The sequence below is a fragment of the Crocodylus siamensis genome, chromosome 6 (assembly GCF_052110815.1).
Source record: "Crocodylus siamensis isolate JL-2025a chromosome 6, ASM5211081v1, whole genome shotgun sequence".
Classification (NCBI taxonomy): Eukaryota; Metazoa; Chordata; order Crocodylia; family Crocodylidae; genus Crocodylus; species Crocodylus siamensis.
Genome location: NC_143400.1, coordinates 96,074,629 through 96,097,690, shown reverse-complemented (window position 1 = coordinate 96,097,690; position 23,062 = coordinate 96,074,629). Strand labels below are relative to the sequence as shown.

General features: G+C 52.1%; 1 protein-coding gene across 4 annotated transcripts in view; it reads right to left on the bottom strand.

Annotated features, from left to right (window-relative positions):
- TP63 (tumor protein p63) overlaps positions 1-23,062 on the bottom strand; it is a 122,381-nt gene that overhangs the window by 65,766 nt on the left and 33,553 nt on the right. The window contains exon 1 of one of the 4 annotated variants that reach the window (XM_090051430.1): positions 9,550-9,569. The exons of 2 other annotated variants lie outside the window; for them this stretch is intronic. Coding sequence is in view for 1 of the 2 variants with exons in the window: in XM_090051429.1 (XP_089907555.1) it covers positions 8,851-8,892 (42 nt within the window). In the remaining variant the exon portion in view is untranslated. Of the gene's footprint in view, positions 1-8,850; positions 9,011-9,549; positions 9,570-23,062 lie in introns of those variants that run through there. One more of the 4 variants, XM_090051429.1, reaches the window with a different exon arrangement.

The following is a 23,062-nucleotide window of genomic DNA, read 5'->3' as shown; positions in this document are numbered from 1 at the left end:
GCTTCACCCTGAACTTTGTTTATCCCTGCGTCTCTTTAAACATTTCAGGTGAACTCAAATGCTTGATGAACTCAGCAGATTTCTCACGTTAATCTCAACCATCTTCCCCTTCCTGCTATTTTTTTAGAAGTTGTTTCCGGCTTGTGAATTCGGGTTTATCGCGCCAGTGGAAATGAATAATGCTCCAGAGAACACGCCTAACCGGTGCGTTTCCCAAGAAGCCTCCTCTTTTGGCAGATCTGGCCTATCTATCCACATTACATCAAAGGAGGGAAAAAAAGAGAGAGAGAGATGCACCCATTTATTTATATTTGCAGGAAGGCTGATGAAACCAACCCGTGTGCTTTCCTACACTGCTTAAAATGCAAACCCTGTGAGATGTTGGGGGGAAAAAACGGGGTCAGAGGCTCCATTCATCATCTGAGCTGCCCCCACAAATCCCCATGCACATATCCAAGTTGCAGAGGGCAGTTACTTAGCCCTTGGCACTCGAAAGCAACTAGGCATTTTTAAAACACTGCCCTTTTTTCGGTAGGTGCTGAGTTTTTAGCCTCACAAGACTTGTAGCCCGGCTCGTTCATCAAATACAAGCGACTTGGCAGTGAGCTCCCACTGATACGGAGCTGTAAAGCGACACGCAGCAGCAAGCAGGCACGAAATCCCTCCAGCTACTGCATTCAGCTCGCAAGTCTCCATGAAGCATGACACCCCGGCCTGGCGGAGTTAATGGAGCTATCCCACCAAGCAGCCATTGATGCTCACTCGATTCCTGGGCACCGGGACAATATATTTGCACGGGGACAATATGCCCGTGCAGCCCAGCCTGCAGCTCCTCTCCTCCCAGAGATGGTCAGAGCCCCTCGGATTTATTCCTGGAGGAAAGCTAAGGAAAACGTCGAAGACGCAATCCATGTGCAAACAGGTCCCGTCCCACCGTGAAATGCTGCAGGTCCCTTGCAGGCATGCCCTCACCCTGGCCACCTTCAATTAAGACCATCTCCCTCCCACCGCTTCCTAAAACCCAGGGGGAATTTGAAACCCAGAATGCATCCTGGCGCTTGCAACGGCCTCAACCCGTGCGTGAGAGCTGAACATGCTCGAATTGAGCGGCTCAGCCTCATTTCCCAGAAAAGGCACAAGCTCCCCTCCCTCCGACTTGGCCCGCTCGCCTCTGCACCACCCACAACGTCCTCTCCTCTCCCATGGCAGCCCGAGCCAGCTGGGCGTTGGTTCACACGCCTCTACCACCGCCGGGCCACGGCGAGTTCTCACGATGCCACGATGCAAGGGCAGTTCAGCTGCAACATGGTCCCGAGTCTCTCCCATCCCCGTGCCCCTGCCCACCCATCACAAGGAGGAAAGACAGCAGCAAACAGTCACTCGTTTCAAAGCAGTCAGTCGTAGACCCCAGATCTCTCTGCAGTAGCCAGACTCCCATCTGACCGCAGCTCCTTATCCAGTGACAGATCTTAAAGATAAATAAAAAAATAAAATTTGGGCACCCAGAAGCCCAAAAATCGCATCACTTCTCTATGGGCAACGACTTGTACAGGCTGCCCCAGACTGGGAATATTATCCAGTCTAAAATTGGGAAGCTTGTGGATCACAAAAGTGGAGGCGCACATCTGGAGTGGTTCCCAAAGGGGAATGAATATTTTAAACGGGCAGCAAGGCAAGGTTAAACAAACCAGCAGCAATTTGAATGGCGAAAAAACGCCCCAGTTTTAACACTGCTTCTTCCAAGATGAAAAGCTGGAGGGGGCTTTGCTACTTCTGCATTGCTCTCGGCTCCTTCACGCCTAGTGACTGGAGCTTAATATCTGCTGCCCTTTTGAAAGAACTCCACTTGCACTTCGAAAAGAGTCTCGCTCCTTTTTTAGGACCTTATTTTCGGCTGAATTGCAGCCCAGCTCAGGACGGAGCGGCAGCGCCCATGCATCGCGCTGCCCCACTGGGGATCTCCTTGGGAGGGTTGCCCTATTGTAAGGCTGCTCAATAATCCCTATAATAGCTGCAAGGTCTTGCTGCAGCACAATGACAGGAGAGGATGATGGGAAGCCGTGCTTGGGAGACTAACGACTTGAAGATTTCTCAGAAATCCTTTAATATCTCCAAAGAAAAGCAAAACAAAGCAGGCAGCCTTTTCAAAAAGGCAGCAAGTTTATTCACCCAGAGACCCACCCACATGCCGAACCGTGGCAGGGCTGGGGAGAGCGACCGCGCTGCAGCGTCAGAGGGAAAGCGAACAGAGCAGCCCCGCGCAGAGAGCGCGCACGAGGTGCTCCAGAGCCCAGCGAACCCGGGCCACGGTCTCACGCTAAAGACTTTCCACCTTTAATTCCACTTGATGCCAAAAAACGACATTTCACTAATCCAGAGCAAGTGGGCGGAAGAGCCTGCTTCTCCTTTCTCCCCTCCAAGAGGATGAGCTGGAGCACTGTCGGTGCAAGAAAGTTAACTTCTCCGTCGCAATGAAAGACGCGCCATATGTGTCCTGGTGCATGCTCTCACCCAAGGCGCTGGGGTGGGTGCCAAGGGAATACGGGGGCTTAACCGTCTCTATTTGCGATTACAACACAAATCCGTCGGTGGGAGAGTTTCTTTCTGAAGCGTTTCCAGGACTTTTAGTGGGAATGTTTTGCAAATAAAAATGTTAAGATTTGCCCTTGAGCAACACAACACCGCCTTAGCCCCTCGCAACAATGGCAGGCAATGGTATGTTGTCTAAGTGAAGACGTGCAAAGGAGACAGAGCACAGGACGTGGTTTATCCAAGATACCCCCTGCCCTCTGCGTGCGCAGCCTTCCTCCGGACAGGCTCACAGCCCTCGGATAGATAGACTACATAGACATACAGGGGGGGGTGTGTGTGTGTGTGTGTGTGCACGCGTGTGTGTGTGCGCACGCATATATAGACATATATAGTGTGCATGTGTATAGATATATATAGTGTGTGTTTAGTTATACACACACACACACGTATATATAAGTGTGTGAGTATGTGTATCTGTATAGTTATAGATATATACAGTGCATGCATGTGTGTAGATAGTTTTTTTATATATAAAATGTGTGTGTGTGCACGTGTAGTTATAGATATATATATATATGTGTGTGTGTGTGTAGATGTCTATACATAGATAGCTGCATATCCATTTAGATATATAGATATAGATACCTACATCGACAGATGCATCTCCACACACCCCCGAAGTCAGTAATTGGAGCTGAACCCCAAATAGCTGTTATCTGATGGATGCAACCAAAAAAAAAAAGCTGCCGCACCAGACATACAAGACACAGGGTTGCATTTGTTGCTTCTTTATAGCAGGGCAGGAAAAGCAGTTTTCCTTGGCTCAGAACTGTTAACTCTGTTCCCTTAAACAGGGGACCAAAAAAATAAGAGAGATAGCTTTCTCTTAGGAAAGGCTCGCAATATATGTGGATGTTTTTGCTTCAAGTGGCATCTGAGATCCCAGGAGATGCCAATCAAAGTTAATTAAAAAAACCCTGGCAAAAAAGCAACACCTCTGGATGTAGGAGAGGCAGTTCAAACAACCAGGATTTTTCATGGCAATAAAACATCATTGGCGGCCTTCAAAATATCTAAGATTTGGACGATTCCAAGCGTCCCTCTTCCGGAGTGACTTCTCGTGAACTCGAGTCAAACGAACTGCTCTGGCAAACAAAGCATCCGGGTAGTTGTGGCTCTGACAGCTTAAATGCTGAATTCAAACCGAGTCATCTATCTACCTACCCTGCTGGGGCCGGCAGCTTTGCACCCTTTTGCTGTGGGTTCAGTCAGCTTCTTGCAACTGAGACAAGCTGTCGATCCATCAGTAATTTGAGTATGTCCCAAACGGGACCCCCCACCCACCCTGAGAGCCATCATTCGGCTGTCTCTTTGCCCCTACAGTTGAGCTGAGACAATTTAAGATAAAGCCAACGATTGCTTGAATGTTGGGGCTGAGATGGGCAAGTGCTGCTGTGGGATGGACAAAGGAGGAAGCACACAGTGAAATGAGTTTTGAAACCTCAGCTGTCAAAGAAATCATAGAAGATGAGGGAGGGAAGAAAGCTCAGGAGGTTATGTCTTGTCCAAAGCAGGACCAGCCCCAGCTCCATCATCCCAGCCAAAGCTTTGTCTACCCAGGTCTTCAGCACCTCCAAGGATGGAGATTGCACCACCGCTCTGGATAACCTGCTCCAGTGCTTCACCGCTTTCCTAGCAAGGAAGCTTTTCCTAATATCCAACCTCAACTGCCCTTGCTGCAACTTGAGCCCATTGCTCCTTGTCATCTGCCCCCACAAAGAACCGTGTCACACACGTGTACAAGTTCACAGGCCACATCCATTTTAAAAGACTGGACAGGACACAGGCATTTCATTTTCTTTGACCTACAGACATTGCTGCCATTCAGTCTTCCTACTCACTCCTCACTTGCAAGGACCTGGCTTATCCTTCCCATTGCCTCCCAGGACACTGGGCCATGGACCTCCAGCAGAGTCCACGGACAGCTGGCAGCTGAGCTAAGGGAGACTTGTCACCCTGGATGTGGGAGGAATTGGGGACGCGCACAGAGAACGGGCATCCCCTTGAGAAAGACGCTAACCAAACTCTATGTTGATCGGCGGCTCGCTTGTGCCTGTTTTGCTCCCCAACTGTCTGATCAGGCCTCAGGGCTGGCTGGGAAAAGCGAAGCAAGATATACCAGGTAGGACCTTTCTTGCTATCCCCAGCGCAGAGTAGCAAGGAGTCTCGAAAGAGCAAGGACTAACTGGGTTTTCCTACTGGGAGGTCAGCGGGGCTCCAAAAGACAAGGTCAAGGGACGGGATGAGCCTGTGAGAAGGAGAAATGTAAGTCTTCTGCTTGGGAACACACTACCTCGTGCACGGAGGCTACTCAACAGGTTGGTGCTCCCAACTTGCCCTGGGGCATCTCAGGCCAGCCCCGCAGCAGAGGATGCCCACTCTGGACCACGTGCAGGGGAAGCCAGGAGCTACCTGAGCCCAACATATAGCCAAGAGAAGCCGTGGAGGAGCCCAAGAGAGATGCTTTATATTTCTGCATCACCAGTCACACGACAGAGCACCCTGGTCCTTCTGTCCAGCCATGGGGGGAGGAGAGAGGAAGAGGTGACGCAGCCTTTTCCCCTCCCGAGCGCTGCAAGCACAGCGGGGAGGCTCTTCTGCACCAAGTAACCAGGTGGCTTCCTTTGAAGCCTCTGCTTCTTTCCCCCTTTGCACTGAGTCTGGCCAAGGGCCAAGGAGCCGGGAGGAGGGGAGGCGGTGAGAAGCGTCAGTGAAATCTGCAACGGCCACATCTCGGGGACCAGCCGGATGAGCGCGGCCGGGGAGGATGGCTCACAAAGACGCGCTCTGTCCTCCCCGGCTGCTTCTCACCTCCTCCACCCATCATTTCATGCATGGTGCACACTCACCTTTCCTACCATCCCAAGCAATGTCATCAGCTGGCCTAGAAGCAGATCGCTTCCAGCGTCCCATTCAGCTACGGACAGGACTTCTGCACTGGCAACCAACGTGCACGGAGCAAGGGCCAGGGAAACCTGGAAGTGACAACCCTAACCCTGACTCGAGGCATTTTGTCTCCAGCTTTTATAATGCTTGAAATGAAGGCAATGACTAGATCGATCCCAAAGGCAGCCGTAACCCACGAGAATCAGCTCGTTTGAAATGGGTCGTGGCCATAGTCTTGCTCCATTTTCCTTTGCTTAAGGAAAAGCAAAATCTCACATCCTGATCTTCAAGGCCACCGAATGGAAAACGCAGAATAAGTGCCCGTCTGTCAGAGGCTCTCCCCAGGTGAGGAGTTTGCACCCCTATGAAGGAGGAGATGAGGCTGAAGACCAGTAGTAACAGCTCTCACCATCACCCATGCTTCTTTTCTCTGGTTGCAACCTCCCCTGTCCCGTGGCTTCCCATCCTATAGGCAAGGACTGACATGGACACCCTTGGGCCATCCATGCCAGTCCTGTGCTCTGACAGGTCACCTAATCCCATGCATAAGGCACCCAAGTCAGATGCCAAGATGAGATGGAAACTGCCCCCTCCTCACCTTTGTATTCTCCATCTCCCAGCTTTGCTGGGGATGAATCACTCATGCACACCCTGCCCCTCAAATTCCCCAACCGGCCATCATCCCATTGCCCAAAGTCTCAGGATGTTACTTGGTGGCTTGCAAAAGGCTCCCAGGCACAGGCACTCCACGACCCCATGGCATACGGGCGAGGCGGCCAAGGACGAGCCATTACAATGATGGCCTTTGCACAACTGCATCACGGGGGCTTGCACAACGGGGTGGAGAACGCGGCGTGTGTGATGCCAGCTGCGTGGGCAGCGACAGGGGAGAAAGGAGCAGCTCCGTTGCTTTGCCAAAGGGTTGGGGCGCACGCAGGCAGAGCGTTCCCAGAATGGGCGGAAGAAGGATCGCTGGGAGACGCTGGTGACAAGGCGAGAGGGAGCAGCTCTGAAAACCAGAAAAACAGCCCCCAGCTCAGAGCAGAGCAGTGTTGTAGGCTCGGATAGTCTGCAAAAGGCCCATCATTTCACTTTAAAAAAAGAGGGGATTTATTTATTTATTCTTTACTCCATTTCAAAACTAATCGTGCCAGCTAAATTCTCCATGCGTGTTCTCTCCATCTCCTTCAAAGAGGAACAATTATTACCGATTCCTACAATATAAGAGATTGGGGGGGGGGAATGACACAAGTCACCACATATTTGAATTTCTCTGCCTCTGAAATGTAACCTCTGCCTAGCTCCAAGTTCTTGAACACGCAGAGCAGGGTGGGCTGGGGTTGCTGCTCACCAGCCCCAACTTTAAAAAAGTCGGGGGGGGGGGGGGGGGGGAGGGGGGGGAGAGGAAAAAGGAAAAGAAAATAAATAAAAAAAATCAATGCATAAGAATTAAATGATTAATATGATCATTCCTCCCTGGTGGGTTCATTATTTCCCAAAAAGAATGACCCTGATGTCTAAAGTCACCAGCAAATCGGCTTTTCCCCATGAGACCCAGAACATGAATAAAGTCATTGCTTCACACACGAAGCTTAAAAACACCCTGCAGCTGAAGCCTTTAAAACCCTCCCCTGCCCACGGCTGCAATGAACCGGCAAGAGCCATGCTCAGTGTAGGGCTCCTGACAGATGAGGACAGCCAGTCAACCGTAGGAAGACTGCAAGCCTGCCGCGGCTGTGCAGCGAAAGCTGATCAGATAGCGGCGAAGGCGCAAACAATGCCGAGCAAACATTGTCTTTGGAAAGTTCTCCCTGCACTTGAGAACACCCAGCGCATGATCCAGCTGGCTGTATAACCATTGAACGCGTGGAAACAGCAGCGGATGGGGACAGATTAATCACTGGATGCTTAGGGAGAGAGGAGAGTGGAAGACGGTTAGCTGAACCCAGTGGGTTCCCCCAGGGGCCTTATCCTGTCCTGGCAGACAAGATTCTTGGGGTAGATGGGATATCTGATTAGACCAACCAAATAGTTGGAAAAATCATTCTTTGCAAGCTCTTGGGCACAAACGCCTTTCTTTAAGCAGAGGGAGAGTCTGACCTGCCCTGGCATTTGCTCACTAGAGGTGCAAACTGTATCCTGCCCTGGGCATTTGCCCCTTGGAAGTGCAAATTGTATCCTGCCCTAGGCAGCTGGACACTTGGGGTGCAAACTGTATCCTGCCCTGGGCATTTGCCCCTTGGAAGCACAAACTGTATCCTGCCCTAGGCAGCTGCACACTTGGGGTGCAAACCGTATCCTGCCCCAGGGATTTGCCCGCTGGACGTGCGAACCCAGCATGTATACAACGTGCCGTTTTCCCTGAACCCTGGAGGCCCCACGTGCAGCCCCTGCCCAGCCACTCGGCTGTTTTGCTTTTCCGAATGACTGAGCTCCTGTCTGCGGCGGGTCCCGTATCCCGCGCGCTCGGCCCTGAACGCTTGCAGCTGAACCGCGCGCTGGAGGGCTCTGCCTTCCCTTTCTGATGAGTGTCAACACAGCTGCTCTCCCCTCTGGAATGTAAACTCATATTGTTGTTAGACCTCCCTCAACCCCAGGTAACTTCCTCAAAGCCTCCCGCACTCGGTGGAGGTCCCCCTCCTTCTTCCCCTTGCAAACCTTCCCCAAAATCATCCTCAGACATTTAAACCTTTAAGCCCAGTTGAAGCAAATGCTCTGCTCCATCTAGTGCCCATGCAGCACGAATCGCTTTGGGTGTGCAAACACAGCACCTTGCCATGCTACCCACATTTCAGTGCACTTGTCTTTCTTTACATAACGTGTTTATATAGATACACCACATAAAGGTCTTTCTTCTGCAAAGACAAGATATCCAGAGCACCCAATAAAGCGCAGATTCCAGCAAAGGCACCTCTGTTTACATATTATTTTAAAGAGGTAATTTAAGAAGGTTGTTATCATGCAGCGGGGGGGGGGCGTTTCCTAAACACTGTCCACTTTCAGGGACAAGTGCCAATAGTGGCAGTAAAAAAAAAGCCGGTTAATAAGTTATAATGCAGCCAGAGCAGAGGCTGTTCAGACAGCTGGCTTTTTCATGGTGGGATTTGTCCTCCAAAAATTTAAGACATTGGTCATCCCCAACTGAAGACCTGCCCAGCTTCAACATGAAAATCTAGCCATGCAAACTGCAAACTCACCTATAGGAAAAGAAGGAGGAAAAAAAAAAAAAAAGAAAAATTGGATGCACTTTCTGCATCTCACCTCCAGATCGGACAGGCAAGGAGCTGATGCCAGATTGCTAACAACAGGAAAAGAAGAGGGAGGAAAAAAATAAATAAAAGGTCATAGCTAAAACCTCAAACAAGTCCTTACCTCGCTATACTGGGACTGGGCATTGTTTTCCAGGTACAACATGCTAGCAGTCAGATTGATGAGTGCTGCTGTCCTCTCTTCCGGCTCCAGGGTTTTGACCCGTACCCCCCACCCTCTGGAAGACCCTAAAACAAAGTGATTCTACTGGGAAGATAACAGGACGCAGTGTGTGCCTCTCTGCATAATTTAAGTTTCCCTTATATACCTAACTATAGGCAAGGAGCAGGAGGTGGGGCTTTTTGCTTTACCTGTCCAATCTGTCAAAGTGCCACCTGGAGTCCTCCACTCCAATGGAGAGAGGCCTCTCCCATCTCGTTAAGTAGTTAGAATTCCTTATCACCAATCTCTAAAAAGGGAAGGGGAAAAAATGGAGAGAGAAAAGAAACTACAACTTTCTCTTGTCACTTTTCTATGCAGTTGGAAGTTTAAAAAAATAAAAAGGAAGGGGTGGGAAACAAAACCATGGAGGAATTGGGAGAAGTTTCCCAAAGCAGCTCACTTCTTCCCTGAAACGGTCCGAGGATTTCTCCAGGCACCGATCTCGGAGCGCTCCCAAACGGACCCGTGGAGAGCCGAGATCCCCCATCGCGGCCGTGCCTCTCTCGCGCGCGGTCACATCGGCAAAAACGATCGTGCCGAGCGCCGCTTTTTGTCACCCCGCAAGTACGCGCCACGGACCGCGTTGTACGAACTGTTTACCTAGCAGCATTTACAGAAGACAGGGCGAAAGCACGCGCGAGTGCACACACCGAACTGCATTTCAATCCCTGCCTCTCGAGTGGCTTTAGGTAACTCATTCCCAAACTCATGTCCTCGTGGTCGATAACAAAGCCATAAATTATGAAGAAAAAAACCCCATAAGATGATGTTAAGTCCAGAAAGTTTGGGAAGTTTTAATAATGGGAAAATCATCCTATTGAGTCAGTGTTTGACAGGGGAAAAGGCAAAAAGGTGCTCACTTTGGGAATTTGGAATTCCCCCCCACAAAAAAGAAGGAACTTTTGCCTCCAGATCAGAACATTTGAGAAACCTTTTTTAATGCTGAAGTGCAAATTTGATTCGATGACACTTAAGACTAAATTAAGAATAAACTTAAAAAGGAAAGAGAGGAGAAGAAGATAGCGAGACTGATATCGTGCAGGGTCCCAGGGAAAAGGAGGGGGTGAATTATCATACAGAGATGAAGAAATGCGAAAGCTTTAACATCAACAGAAACATAAAGGGACCGTCAGAAGCCGAAAGGAAGAGAAGAGACCGCCTGACTTCCGTAGATGTTGATTTGGGTTATGGTAGCACTGCTGATCTAAGACAAATATCTGCCTTTATGTATATTGTGGGGGATTAGATAGATCATTAACTGTTAAATCTGTTAGGCTCATTGATAAATACAGTTCATAAAAAATAAAATAAAATAAGCAGCTAGTCTGAGCAGTTTCATTTCTGCACACGGATGCAGTGAACATGCAAAAGAAATCACTTAAGTACGAAATACAGTTTAAAAAAAAAAAAAAAGTTCCCATACACTATGTCTGCAGTGATTTAATATTAAAAAGGAAAAAAAAGGTCTGGCTTTCATTACCCCAACTCAGCCCTCCCTAGCATGTGTGCAGAAGGGAAGGGAGAAGGGTAGCTACTACACTGCCATTTGGCTTGAAGACCATAAAATCCTTGCCGTGACGTGCATTTTATTAACCAGCCTGCTGAACCGTCCGTGCCCAGGCGTGGCTGGCAGGACATCTGCCTCAACAGCAAAGCCTCCCAATTCCCACTTGAAGTGTCTTGCAGCGTGAGATCCCCAGCTGCAGGAGCAGGGAGACTGAGGCAGGGGGGCTTATAGGAGCCCCCCATTAACCTCCAGCTAGTGGCAAGCAAACAGAATGGGTGTGGGGTAGGAAAAAATAAAAATATGCCTTTGCACTTTGAAAGTTGAGCAGAATATAGTGCATTAGATGGGGAAGCTGGAAGGGGGAAAAGATGCTTCTTTCCCTCGAGTGTGCCCGGAGCAGGATCTGCTTCCCTTGGAAATCTGGCAGTGCCCCTGCTTTGCAAGTTGGAGAAGCCACAACAGATCTATTTGCCAGATACTCGCAGCTGGGCAGAGAGATTTCAATCTTCACGCTTCAAGGCAGGACAAAGTGTTACTGAGGTAGTGGCATGTGAAGAGGGCTAGGGACACACACGGAGGGTACAGCAGACACCCCAGGTACCAGCCAGATAGGTGGCAAGCAGGTAAGCAACAAGCCCTTGAATGCTGCTTAACGATCAGATCAGGAAACCGGTTCTGCTCCCAGATCTGCCACCGACTCCATCACCCTTGGAGAATCCCTTAACCTCCGAGTGCTCTCGTCAGCGACTCCAAGGGAAAACCAGCCACGCAGGGGAGTGAGTGACACCAACAGCACACACCCAGCATTTCTGCTCAGATGAGCAGAAAGCAGCGTGCTCTTCATACCTTCCTTCTGCACCGTGGGGGAAAGCCTCCCTTGGAAAAGAAAGTTGCCAGGATTGCTAAAGGAAGGCGGCAGACACAGCCAGTCCGTCTAGACCCGTTTCTCGCCCCAGAAACCCCAGACCCAGCAGGGACTGAGAAGCACACTGTTTCACCGATGGGAAAAGGGCACTTTCCCCAGGACAGCCTGCAATCTGCAGTGGACCTGCTGCCTTCACCTCCCTGCAGGGGGGCTGCAAAGAGGATGGACACACATCCAACCTGGGGACACTTCTCGGGCTCAGGCACATCATCCAAGACTACTGGAGGGGAGTTTGCCCATGAACCCTATAGCACTTGTGGCGGTCTCTATCACTACTGCCCCAAAGCACGATCCGGCTCAGCACTCAGCAGTTTAAAACTGCCTTGGCTTGTATGATGATGACAGCAGAGCCCTGGAGGTGCAGCCCTTTGCAATCTGCTCCCCATGTAGAGGACACACATGCACAGAGACACACGTGCAAAGGGGATGCACACACACACACACACATACACACACACACACACACACCGTGCTCTGGAGAGCTGATGCCAAGTCAGTCCGTGACATGGGCAGGGAGACATCGGAGGGGCAGAAAGCAGCGAGATGTGCGCAAACGCAACGATGACCCTGAGCCACTGCCCGTCACCCTGGAAGAGCACAGCTGCAGACCACACTCGGGGCCCAGGGGGTCCACAAGCGTTTCACAGGCTTTGGATGAAACATGCTCCCAGGCTGTCAGAGTGATGCAAGCACTCCAAAAAAGTCTGGGCACAGCTCGGCCTCCTCTTGAACTACCAGGACAAAGAAAAAAAAGGGGTATATATTTTTTAATTTCTAGTGAGAAAAGATCTGACATGATTCCTTGCGAGCCCATATGCTCAGTAGCAAGGCGACGTTTTCTTTAAAAGCATTTTTCCCCTCTGTAAAGGGGCCAAGATGTTTATCTCTACCATCACAGCTTTCTAAACAGGTTTTCAAGGGAGAAGCCTTTGGATTCATTTATGACCGACTGGAGGGGAAATGCAGGGGGGGGGTTAGATCTAAAGATGAATATCCTGGCCTCGCCACAAATATCAATCTGTCAGGATGCACTGAGCTTTCAGAAATCGGGCGATTTTGGGAAGCGGCTGGGCCTGGAGGCTCAGGGACCCTCAAAAAGCAGCCCAGGTCTGAGAAAACACCTCGGAAAGCCATGCCCATTTCAAGCATGGGGCACTGAACACCTGCTCAGTGTAGACGCCTAAAAATTACTGGTCCCTTTTGCAAAAATCTTGATGATCTAATAAAAGACATCACCTCTACCACAAGCCCAGTTTGCTTTTTCCTCTAGATCGGTACAGCTACAACCTGGATACCTGGTCCCTTTTGAGCACTTCAGCTGGGAACGCTTGAAAGACCATTCCCCAATCTTTCTGAAGAGGTTTTGAAGTATGGTACTTCAATGGCACACAAAGAGAGATTCAAAGATCCCAATTTTCAAAGCAAGTGCAATAATCCAGCCATGCCCCCTTCTGAACCAGTCTTCCCAGGTTGTTATAATCCACCCCAGCCTTTTTTGCATGGTTCAGTTTAAGAAGCAGAGGTCACCACAGCACTACCCAGGCCTGAGGTCTGAAATGATCTTGCATCCAGCCACGGCTGCAATCGTTACTGTCACACACCTCTGCCGCCCAATTAACAACAATTATGCAACTTCTCAGAGAAGGCAGAAGGGCGTGAATGTGCATCTGCCTATTTAGTGGTTCAGGCAACACTTCCTGCAGATCAAAGTGCGTGCGCACACACACACACACACACACACACTTACACCCACACACACTCCTCCGACCTCTCCACTCATTCATGAAAACGGTGACATCTCAGCGCAGCAGTACCTCCAGGCTTGGATGACAACAGGAAATGTGCACAACCACACACAATGCTAAATGCCATGGGAGAGGGGGGAAAGAAAATCTCAGCCAGCTCCAAGACTGCCTTGATTTTTCAAAGGACGTGTCGGGTGTGCGTCCACACGCAGCACTGGGAACTCAGGCAGAAGAAGAGCAACAGGTCCATGCTTGCACACGGTGAAGCCAAAACTATGGAAAAACAAAGTAAAGCCAAAAAAGAAAGTAACCAGCCCAGTGGCGGAGCGGAGGTGGGTAAAGAAACAATGTCAAGATGCAGCAGTGAAATATTTCCCTTTTAAATCCCCAGAGGTGACATGAAAACCAGAACGAGGCTTGGGATTTCTTTCAAGCAGTAACAACGCTGCCCTTGGCGAGAGCACACTTACCGTGGTGGGTACCAGTGCCATCCCAGCATTGCCCCCTGCAGCAGAATATAACGTGGAGGACTGCAGCGGGCCCGTCCTGCTCGATGCACACAGGCCTGACCAGGTACACAGGCAGTTTTGCCATGACCGGTACCACCCGGGCATGTGGGTCTTGAAGATGCGACCCTCCAGCCACAGAAGTGCCTCCTGGACCCTACAATTCAATGCAAGGCAGGGCAGGGCAATGGCCCGAAAGCCGAAGAATCCCTTAAAAGTCACCGCGCAAGCCAACGGGCTTCCAAACTGAACAGCGTAACCCGCAATTAGTCCAACTTAGTAATTAAAGGGCGTTTTTCCTCTTGCTTTGAAAGCCCTCAATCAGTGCTGTGCTGCCAACATGCAGCTCTCAATGAATTCTTCCCATTTCAGAGGAAAAAAAACTAAGGCCAAAGCCACTCCGTTGTGAGTTCGCACCTGTCCCTTCCCCAAAAGACTGTCACAACAGCCCCATCCTCTGACCCTGGGCAAACATCTGCGCCTGCTGCCTATCTGAGCTCTGCTAGCTGCAGCGTGCCCCCGGGGCTTGAAGATGCAGAGCTGTGCGAGTGCCTCCGGGGCCAATTAAGCAGGGAGATAAGGCTGCAGAAGGGAAGATTGTGAAATAAAACCAGTTCCTTCACAACCGTTTGGCCACACTGGTTCGGGAATGGTACTCCCAGCCCCAGAGCAGCCTGCCTCCCACTGCTGGGCCCTGTTCAAAAGGAGCAGGGCACACGACCAGAAAGTAGAAGCGTTGCCGGCAGGTTGAGGGCAGTGATTCTTCCCCTCTATTTAGCACTGGGGAGGCCACATCTGGAGTCCTGTGTCCAGCTGTGGGCCCCCACTACAGAAAGGATGTGAACATGTTGGAGAGAGTCCAGTGGAGGGAAATGAAAATGGTTGTGGGGCTGGGGGACAGGACTGGTGAGGAGAGGCTGAGGGAAACGGGCTGATTGAGGCTGCAGAAGAGAAGACCGAGGGGGACTGAAGAGCAGCCTTCACCTCCCTGCCGGGGGGCTGCAAAGAGGCTGGAGCTGGGCTGGTCTCAGTGGGGGCAGATGACAGGACAAGGAGCAATGGGCTCAAGCTGCAGCAAGGGAAGTTGAGGTTGGATATTAGGAAAAAACCTCTCTCATGACAAAGGTGGTGAAGGACTGGACAGGCTCCCCAGAGAGGTGGTGGGATCTTCATCCTTGGAGGCTTTGAAGCCTTGAGTAGACCAAGCCTTGGCTGGGATGATGGAGTTGGGGCTGGTCCTGCTTGGACTAGATGTGGCCTCCTGAGCTCCCGTCCAAACCTCATTTCTAATGACCCAATTCTCCAGACAAGGTGATTAGACAAGATCTTGATTTTGTGTCTCTGCACAATCATGCCTTTCCCACCTGCTTTCAGCAGCTCCATGGCTGAGCTGGCTCCCACCCAACTCAACGGGAACACATGTCCTATAGCCACGGCTGGGAATACAGGGCAGCGGTGAGACCCAAGAAACAATTAGGTTTCTGTTGTATGCACATCTGAAAAGCCCTCTGGTGAATACAGCACTTATTAAATGGAAATGCCACTTGCATTTTATTCCTGATATTCCTCTTAACCACCTAATTTTGTGTCAACCCTCTACATAAAAAACAAAACAAAACAAAACTACCCCGTCTGCTTTGCCAATATTTGCTCAAACTAGCATCTCCCTCAAATGAGGCTCCGATTAAAGGGCAATGGTTTTGGGGGACACAAATCTTGGCGAGCCAGTACAAAAAGCATCACAGGGCTCTGGAAGCCCAGGAAATAAAATAAATAAATATAAAAAAGCTGATGCGAGATGGAAAGGAGCGCTATCATCTCCTGCAAGTGGGATTGGGAGCTTCACCTCCTTCTGAGTTCGCACCTCCCATCCGAGTATCTGAAAGTGCTTTGCCAACACTGAATGCTCTAAGCATGCAGCCCTGCTAAGGCAGGCAATTTTAGGAGGCAGAGGGGAGGAAGGAAACAGGACAAGTCAGAGAGATGCCAAATAACTCACTCCAAGCCACCGCGGAAGGCTGCGGCAGGAAACCACGTGGGTTTCATGCCCCACATCTGCCGTAATCCCTACATGAAACTCCCCTGTGGGCACTTTATGCAAGGGTGGCTCCAAAGCTGAAGGGGAAAGTCTCAGCCTTTGCCAGCCACATGACTTACAGGAAAAAGGCGCAAGCACTGGCTACTGCCACAAGAGATGCGGAAAAACCCTGAGGCAACCCCTGCTCCCCCAGTCCTGGTGTACAGCAGGTCAGAGGTAGGGCCTTGCTAGAGGGGAAAGCAGAAGACGTGCTGGCAAATGGTTTGTCCTTAATGATAATACAAGGAGAGAGAAGCCAGGCAGTCTGGACTGGTCCTCACATGAGCAGTGGAGAAGGCAGCAGGTCCCCACGGCCCATCGGGGTGGCTATGCTGCAGGTCACCCATCACTGACACGTGGGCTACGTGGCTATATCAAAGCCATATGTCCTGCGTGGCCAGCTGTCCCCAAGCCAGAGCAAAAAGAAAAGCCATCGGACAGCAATCATACTACTTCCATCCCCTTCTCAAAGAAACTCCCAGCCCCCGGGTACCTTTCCCAGGCTTCCTGATGCTAATGCAAACTGTCTCACTGCTCCCCTGCCCTCCTCTCCGTCTGCCTGTTGCATGCAGCTGCTGTCTCTCATCCCCTCCTTAAGCTCTGGACACGGTGCAAGGCTCCTTGCAATGCAACGGGTCAGCCCACGTGGCACCCCAGAAGTGCTGCTCTGCCGGGGTTTCACAGGACAGCACGCAGAAACGCCTCCCATCAACCTGGCTTTGCCAAAGCCCGCTCGCCCCTCACCCCAAGGACTGCAATGTGCAGCTTTACTCCTCCGTGTGACAGCAGTGTCTAGAGACATCGGTGGAGTTTATAAAGCCACCATGCTCCAGAAAAGCCCTGAAGATTTTGCAGCCTGCCTATAGGATACGACAATTTGGCAGACCAGCAGTGACTTGCCAGGCACCACAGGGGAGGGGGATTCACAGAGCTGGACAGGTGCATGATGCAGGACCCTGTCCCATAGATTAGGTCTGTGCTTGAAGTGAGGGCTCAGGGAAGGAAGCATACTCCATTTGCAATGGAAGAGCCTTCAGGAGGCTGTAGGTGCTACTATCTTAATAGCTTCTATTGTCTTAATTATCTCATATTAAGATGGCAAGTTCCATCCCTGTTTCAAGGGCTTGCTAGCAGATGAAGAGGGAAGGGAAAAAAAAAAAACATTTTATTTTTCTCCCTGTAAGGAAGTTAATTAAAGTCCGCTTTACATGTTAACTGCATCCCTTGAAGTCCATTCAGCTTGGATGGTTGTGGGGCTGGGGACAGGACTGGTGAGGAGAGGCTGAGGCAAATGGGCTGATTTAGTCTGCAGAAGAGAAGACCGAGGGGGATTAAATAGCAGCCTTCAGCACCCTGCAAGGGGGCTGGAAAGAGGCTGGAGCTGGACTGGTCTCAGTGGGGGCAGATGGCAGGAGCAATGGGCTAAAGTTACAGCAAGGGAAGTTGAGGTTGGATATTAGGAACAAACTTTCTTACTAGGAAGTTGGAACAGGTTATCCAGAAAGGTGGTGGACTCTCCATCCTTGCAGGCTGAAGACCATCCCAGCCAAGGCTTTGTTTAGCCAGATGCACTTGGGGCTGGTCCTGCTTGGAGCAAGGGTTTGGACTAGATGAGACCCCCCACCCCCTGCCAGGTCCCTTCCAGCCCCCATTTTCCAATCCCACAGCTCTGCAACATACCCAGTAACGTTTCATCCCCTAAACCTGCCCATATCAAAAGAAGCGAGAGCGCGTTTGCATGTTATCTTCTGACAGGGATTAGAGTTCAGCTTCTCAAACCTGACACAATTATACTCTGGTGCACGGGAGCCGTGTTGTTCCACAGTCAAGCTTTGCAAACATAACATTTCATTAACAAAGGAGAAGTTCACTTGTGGCCGTATTAATACAGGGTCATAAAATCACTTCTCACTCTACTCCCAGCACAGATTGATTTTGTGTCCATCGCTGCCTAACAATTTGTTCCCCGTCTCATTTAGACGTCAGCACGTCGGCTGTTGCATGTCGCAGGAGCGATATCGTGCAGGCTCGGAGAACAACAGCGATGCTATTCTAATGCAGAGCTGTCCTGCTTCAGCAGTCTCTCAAAATGCTGAAAATGAAAGCACTGCTATCTGGAAGCCACCAAGGAGTGTGACCGGCTGTGCCCGTGGAAGCGTCGATGAAGCCTTTCGGGGGCACGTGGCTCAATATAAAGTTTGCACAACACATTTCACATGTGTCTATTTACAGGACAACCCTAGGCACAGGAGGAACTTCGAGGCACCCCCGTGCCACGAGTAACACGGCACACCTGTAGCGTGCGACAGATCAGGGAGAGGACAGCAGAGGAGTGGCAGATGGGGCAGAAAGCAGAGCAGGCATGGGGCAGGGAGCAGAAAGCAGAGCAGATGATCAGGCAGGAAGTGGCACCCGAGCGTGTCGGAGCAGCCAGGGCCGAGGCTGGCTCTGCCATGCACCACTGAAGGGCTCTAACCCCACTGCAAGGTGCAACGGGAAAAGCGAGGAGGAGGAGTATTTGGCACCAAGGATGACGTCCGCCCGTCAGCACAGGCCCCAGCAGTACAGTACATTAGTCCTCAGGAAAAGCAAGCCTTCCTCCTTTGCTCAACAGAAAAGGCCAGACCGGCCAGAGCTTTCAGATGAAGATTACTTCTAAGGAACGGTTGCACATTTCTGCTTCATACCCCAACGAGCACCACACGCGCAGCCTCATGGAGGGGGTGGGACCCCCAATGCTTGCTGGGGAAGAGATCCCTCCCGGAAGCACACCCCGGTCTGGTTGTGGGGTACTGCACGCAGGCAGGATGCTCGGTAGTGCAGAGCCACGAGGCCTATCCCCGACCAGCATCCTTGCATCAACAAGCTGGGATCCACTGCCAGCTCGCACACTGCACCGCACCGCACAAAATCCACCCTTCCCGCCGCCACCGCTCAAGTGGGTTGGAATCGGTTTCTGCTTCCTAGTTGACAGCAGAAAAGCTGCATTTCAGATCCAGGGAGAGCAGTCCAGCGTGCCAGAGCACTCCCACCGGGGCGAAGGAGTTTTAAACGAGCCTGAAGTGCCGCTGACAGCATAGGGTATGGGTTGCGGCACGTGCTGATTTTTTCTGGATCATCGGCGATTCCTCGTTATCTAAAAGCTCGTCACAAACAAATGCCGCCGATTCTAAGCCACGAAAAAAAGGGACTGATCTTTGTGAAAAATGCCACGAGAGCCCCAGTCTCCAGGCAGACTGGAAAGACCCTCAGGTTTTATCCAAAGGACACATGCAATGAGACGCATGTGCTTCGATCACCCCCGGGGACTGAGCTGATCCTTTCTGAACACAAGCCCCCTGTGAGACATGGCTGTCAAGCCACGGGGAGAGACAAATTTGGAGGCTCATAAGCTGCAAAAGACAATCACCCAGCAACATGACGGAGCTAAGCCTCCGACGGGAGAGCTTACAAATGCACCCGATGCCAGGGTACAGACTACGGGGCGGTCACAGCAGAGGCATCAAATGGCTCACGATGGGAATGGCTCTGCATAGCCTCAACCCAGTTCAACCAAAGTGGCACCTGCATGCACAAGAATAAAACCTGGCAAGCATCAGAAACCCTTTCAAGCCTGCACCCAGGCAGTCAGGCATCACCTGAGCAGGTACCTCCTCTGAATGAAACCCTCCCCCCTTCTTCTGTGGCCCTTCCAGGAATATTTGGGGGTGGAAATGAAGACCACAACAGCCCACCTTGATGCCTCAGCCCAGGAGGCTGGTTTTACTTCTGTCTATATTTCTCCTCCGTGAGCCCAGCTAATTGCTGACCCAGATTCAAGGCTGCGTCCAGAAGAGCACACCATGCATTAGCCAGCTTTTGCATGGAGACCCGCGTCCTGCTCGCCACGATGCCCATGCAGTTCTCGGCTCTACTTCGTGGAAGACGTGTGTTGACCAGCCACCCCCATTCCTTTGCACAGATTCACCTTTTTGCTCACAACTTAGTCATCTGCTTCCAAGGGCTCCATGCTGCAAGAGGCAGACCACCCTGGCCTGGACACAGCAAAGCGTTTCCATCGAAGCCCACAGGATCGTGCACGGGTCTGAAGCAAAGCATCCGCTGCATCCCAGCCCATAGCAATCTGCAAGCTCTCTGGGGCTTGCGCTGTCTTCATTAGCCAGGTGAACACCTCCTGCGATAGACCCCTGGACCTCAACCCTGCCCCTTAAGTGCTACTAAAATAAAAGAGATTTATTTGGACGATCTATCTGCCAGCTCGGCAACTGCTATGCTCAGCCAGTACCCACGTTGGGGCTTCTCCAGAAAACTTAAGACTTCATTGAGCACCCGCAGCTTTTTTAGCTCCATTGGTTGGGGGGGAGACGACAAGATTTCCTCCCGGCGGAGAGCTGATAAAGTCCTGCCAGGGAGAGTCTAGATGTGGACGCGTGTAGAGGGGAGAGCAGTCTTTGGGTGATTTTGTTGAAAAGAATGGGGTTTTTCCACCGAGATGAACCAAGCGTTAACACTGAAACCTAATGGGATCGCTGCCCGTTAACAGCCCAGCAAAGAACGTGGGGATGACGGGCGAGAAGACCCTTCCCCGAGCATCGACTACAGACCCCCACCATTGTGAAGCCCCTGGACCCAAACGGCCGGTGCCGGGAGGATAAAGTGTTGCACGGGTGGTACAAAAGCACGCTTGGCTGTGAGCACTGCACGCCAACGGCTCGCCCCGTGCAACAGCCGCCCTGGCGCAGCCGTGCAGGAGACGGGAGCAAAGCCCTGCCAAAGGCTGACAGAGGGCTGGGTGGTTATTTAGTTTTTCCTCTCTCTTTTTGGAGCACATTAAGAAAGCCCTGACCGCGACGACTGTCTGGGGAAAGGCATTCCACTCAACTGGTTCAGCAAGAGGCTCCCGGGAGGACGGCTACCTCAGGGGCATGCAGCGAAGGCATGTGCAAGGAGGGGTAGGGGGATGGAGGAGGGGGGCGAGTTCACCTGGCCCTGCCGCCTCACTTCAGATGAGATGCACGCCGCCCCCGGCTACGGCTTCTCGGGGGCCGCGTGGAGCTCCCGTGCCAGCCCCCGGGGCTAGGGCCAGGATGCACGCGGTGATTTGTCCCAGGGAGGAGAAGAAGTGACCCCGGGGGGATTGAAGCCTTCTGGGCAGCTCTTGCAGCAGAGGCACATGGAGATCTCTGCCGCCGGAGAGCTTCCCTAAAGCCCCCCCGCGCCCCTCCAGGCCGCAGCTCAGGGGCCCATCTGGCTGGGACAAGCCCGAGAGAAAGCCACGAGCCAACGGACAGGGACAGGTGACAGCCGATGCGCGCGCAGACACCAGCCACCGTCACGTCTCCGTGCTGCAGCGAGGACCGCGGGGCAGAGCGCCGAGCATCTGGGATAAGGGAGGCGCCGATGGGGAGCACCGCTGCCGAGCCGGCCGTCTCTTATTGGGGGAGTGCTTGCTAGCAGATGAAGAGAGAAGGAAGGGGATGACACAGCTGAGTCTGGGAGAGAGGAACGGGGGCCACGTGAAATGTGTGCATGTGGCCCACGAGGCAACCCCCTGCTCACCCCAGGGTAGTGACCCCCTCGATCCCCACCTCCCACCCCTTCCCAAAGAAGGGAGCTTGGACTCCCATCTCTTGGAGAAGGAACCTGTGACCCCACTTCTGGCATACAGTAAACGAGGGAGAGAAGAGGAAGTCTCAGCAGCCAGAGGGACCCAGAGGCGGTCTCCAAAAACACCTTCTACAAATCTAGTATCTCACCAACTTGCAAAACTGCCATCAACCTTGACACAACACAAGACATCGCACCCAAACTTGCCAGGATCCCATTGCATCTCAAAGCTTCGATGCGCCAGATGCTTCAAGTCCTGCCCGATTCCCTCGTCATCCCATCCTGCCCCCTGGTCACCCTGGAAGGGGCCCGCTCATCTGCCACGGCACGAGCAGGATGTTTCCTCTGCAAAGCAGAGGGTGGGAACAGGCAGTCTCAGCTCAGGGGGAGAAAAGGCAGCCTCCTCCTCTTCCTCCCATGGCTGTGATCAGTTAGAAGGGGTTTTCCACCTCTCGAGACATCGTCTGATCTGCACCAGCTCACAAGGAGCTTTCTCGTCTTCTGCCCATGCCGTCAGGAAAACTGGGACCAGGGGCAGAATCGTGCAGCCCAGACCCCTCATTAGTGCAACGATGCACTGCCCTGAGAGCAGCCAGGCTTATGGATTAACCCCAGACAGAGCCTCTTTCTACCCTCCTCTAGCCAGAGGTCATAAGGCGGGATGCAAAAGCCTGAGGTGGAAGCCTCTGGCCCGTGTCAATCGGAGGCCAAACTAAGTGTGTCAAGTTGAGACCTGAAGTCCTGGTGGGATCCACAGAGCCAACCCCCTTCTCCCTCCCTAAACCCCTCCTGGGAGCTCAGCCTCTCCCCGATGGCTGGTCCTAAGGTATTTACAAAGCCCTCATCCCTGCCAAAAGTGAGCATTTCCCAACCTTTAGGGTCCGATCCCCACAGCCTGCCTGCAAGAGGGAGACGTGCCATTTGCCCCACCAGGGTTAAGGGACTTGCCTAGGGTGACATAGGCAGCCTGTGGCAGAGCTAAAACCGCACCCATGTCTCCCCGCATCTCCTGGCGCGCCGCCCCACAGTCCTGCGTTTCCTTCTCTCGCCATATTACAAGCAACGTCCCGCGCGGGGCACCCGTTTCTCAGCTGAGCTCCTGCATCATGGTGGGCTGGTGCCCCTCACCTTGAAACCCACGTCACCCACACTCCTCGTGCTGTGCCCAAATACACTGTACCATCCTGGACCTGGATGTGCTCCCTTCGGCTGGGACGTGGACGCAAAGGAAGCACCGAGGAAAGCCCAGCTGCAAGGACGCCTGCTTTACGCCTCAACCCAGTTCAACCGAAGCGGGGCCAAAGGCGACTCTCGCCCTTAAAACAACGCACTGAAGCACTCGACAGCAGACCCATGCACTAGAGCAGCAGAGGCCGACCTTTCTGGCCACAAGTGAACCCCGCACCTTCCCCCTGCCCGATCTGCTGCTCCGCTTGCTGCTTCCTCCTTGATCGGGATGGCGCACACGTGTACTTCACCATTGCACCTGCAACGCAGGCCGTCACACCCCGATATTAGTATTTCACCCTGCGCCGGTGGTTTTCATCCTGCTCTGCATTTAGCCAAGCAGACAGAGCTCCTAATAGGGAAGCAGTAAGATTTTTAATGACAGGCCCATCCAGGCAGCAGAGGCAAGACCCTTTCCCCCGCCTCCCAAAACCTGCACTACCCCTAAAGAGAGGGGCACGCACCATCCCAGAGCTTCATCTGCACCCCACGGAGGACAGTGGAAAGCCGCTGATTTTG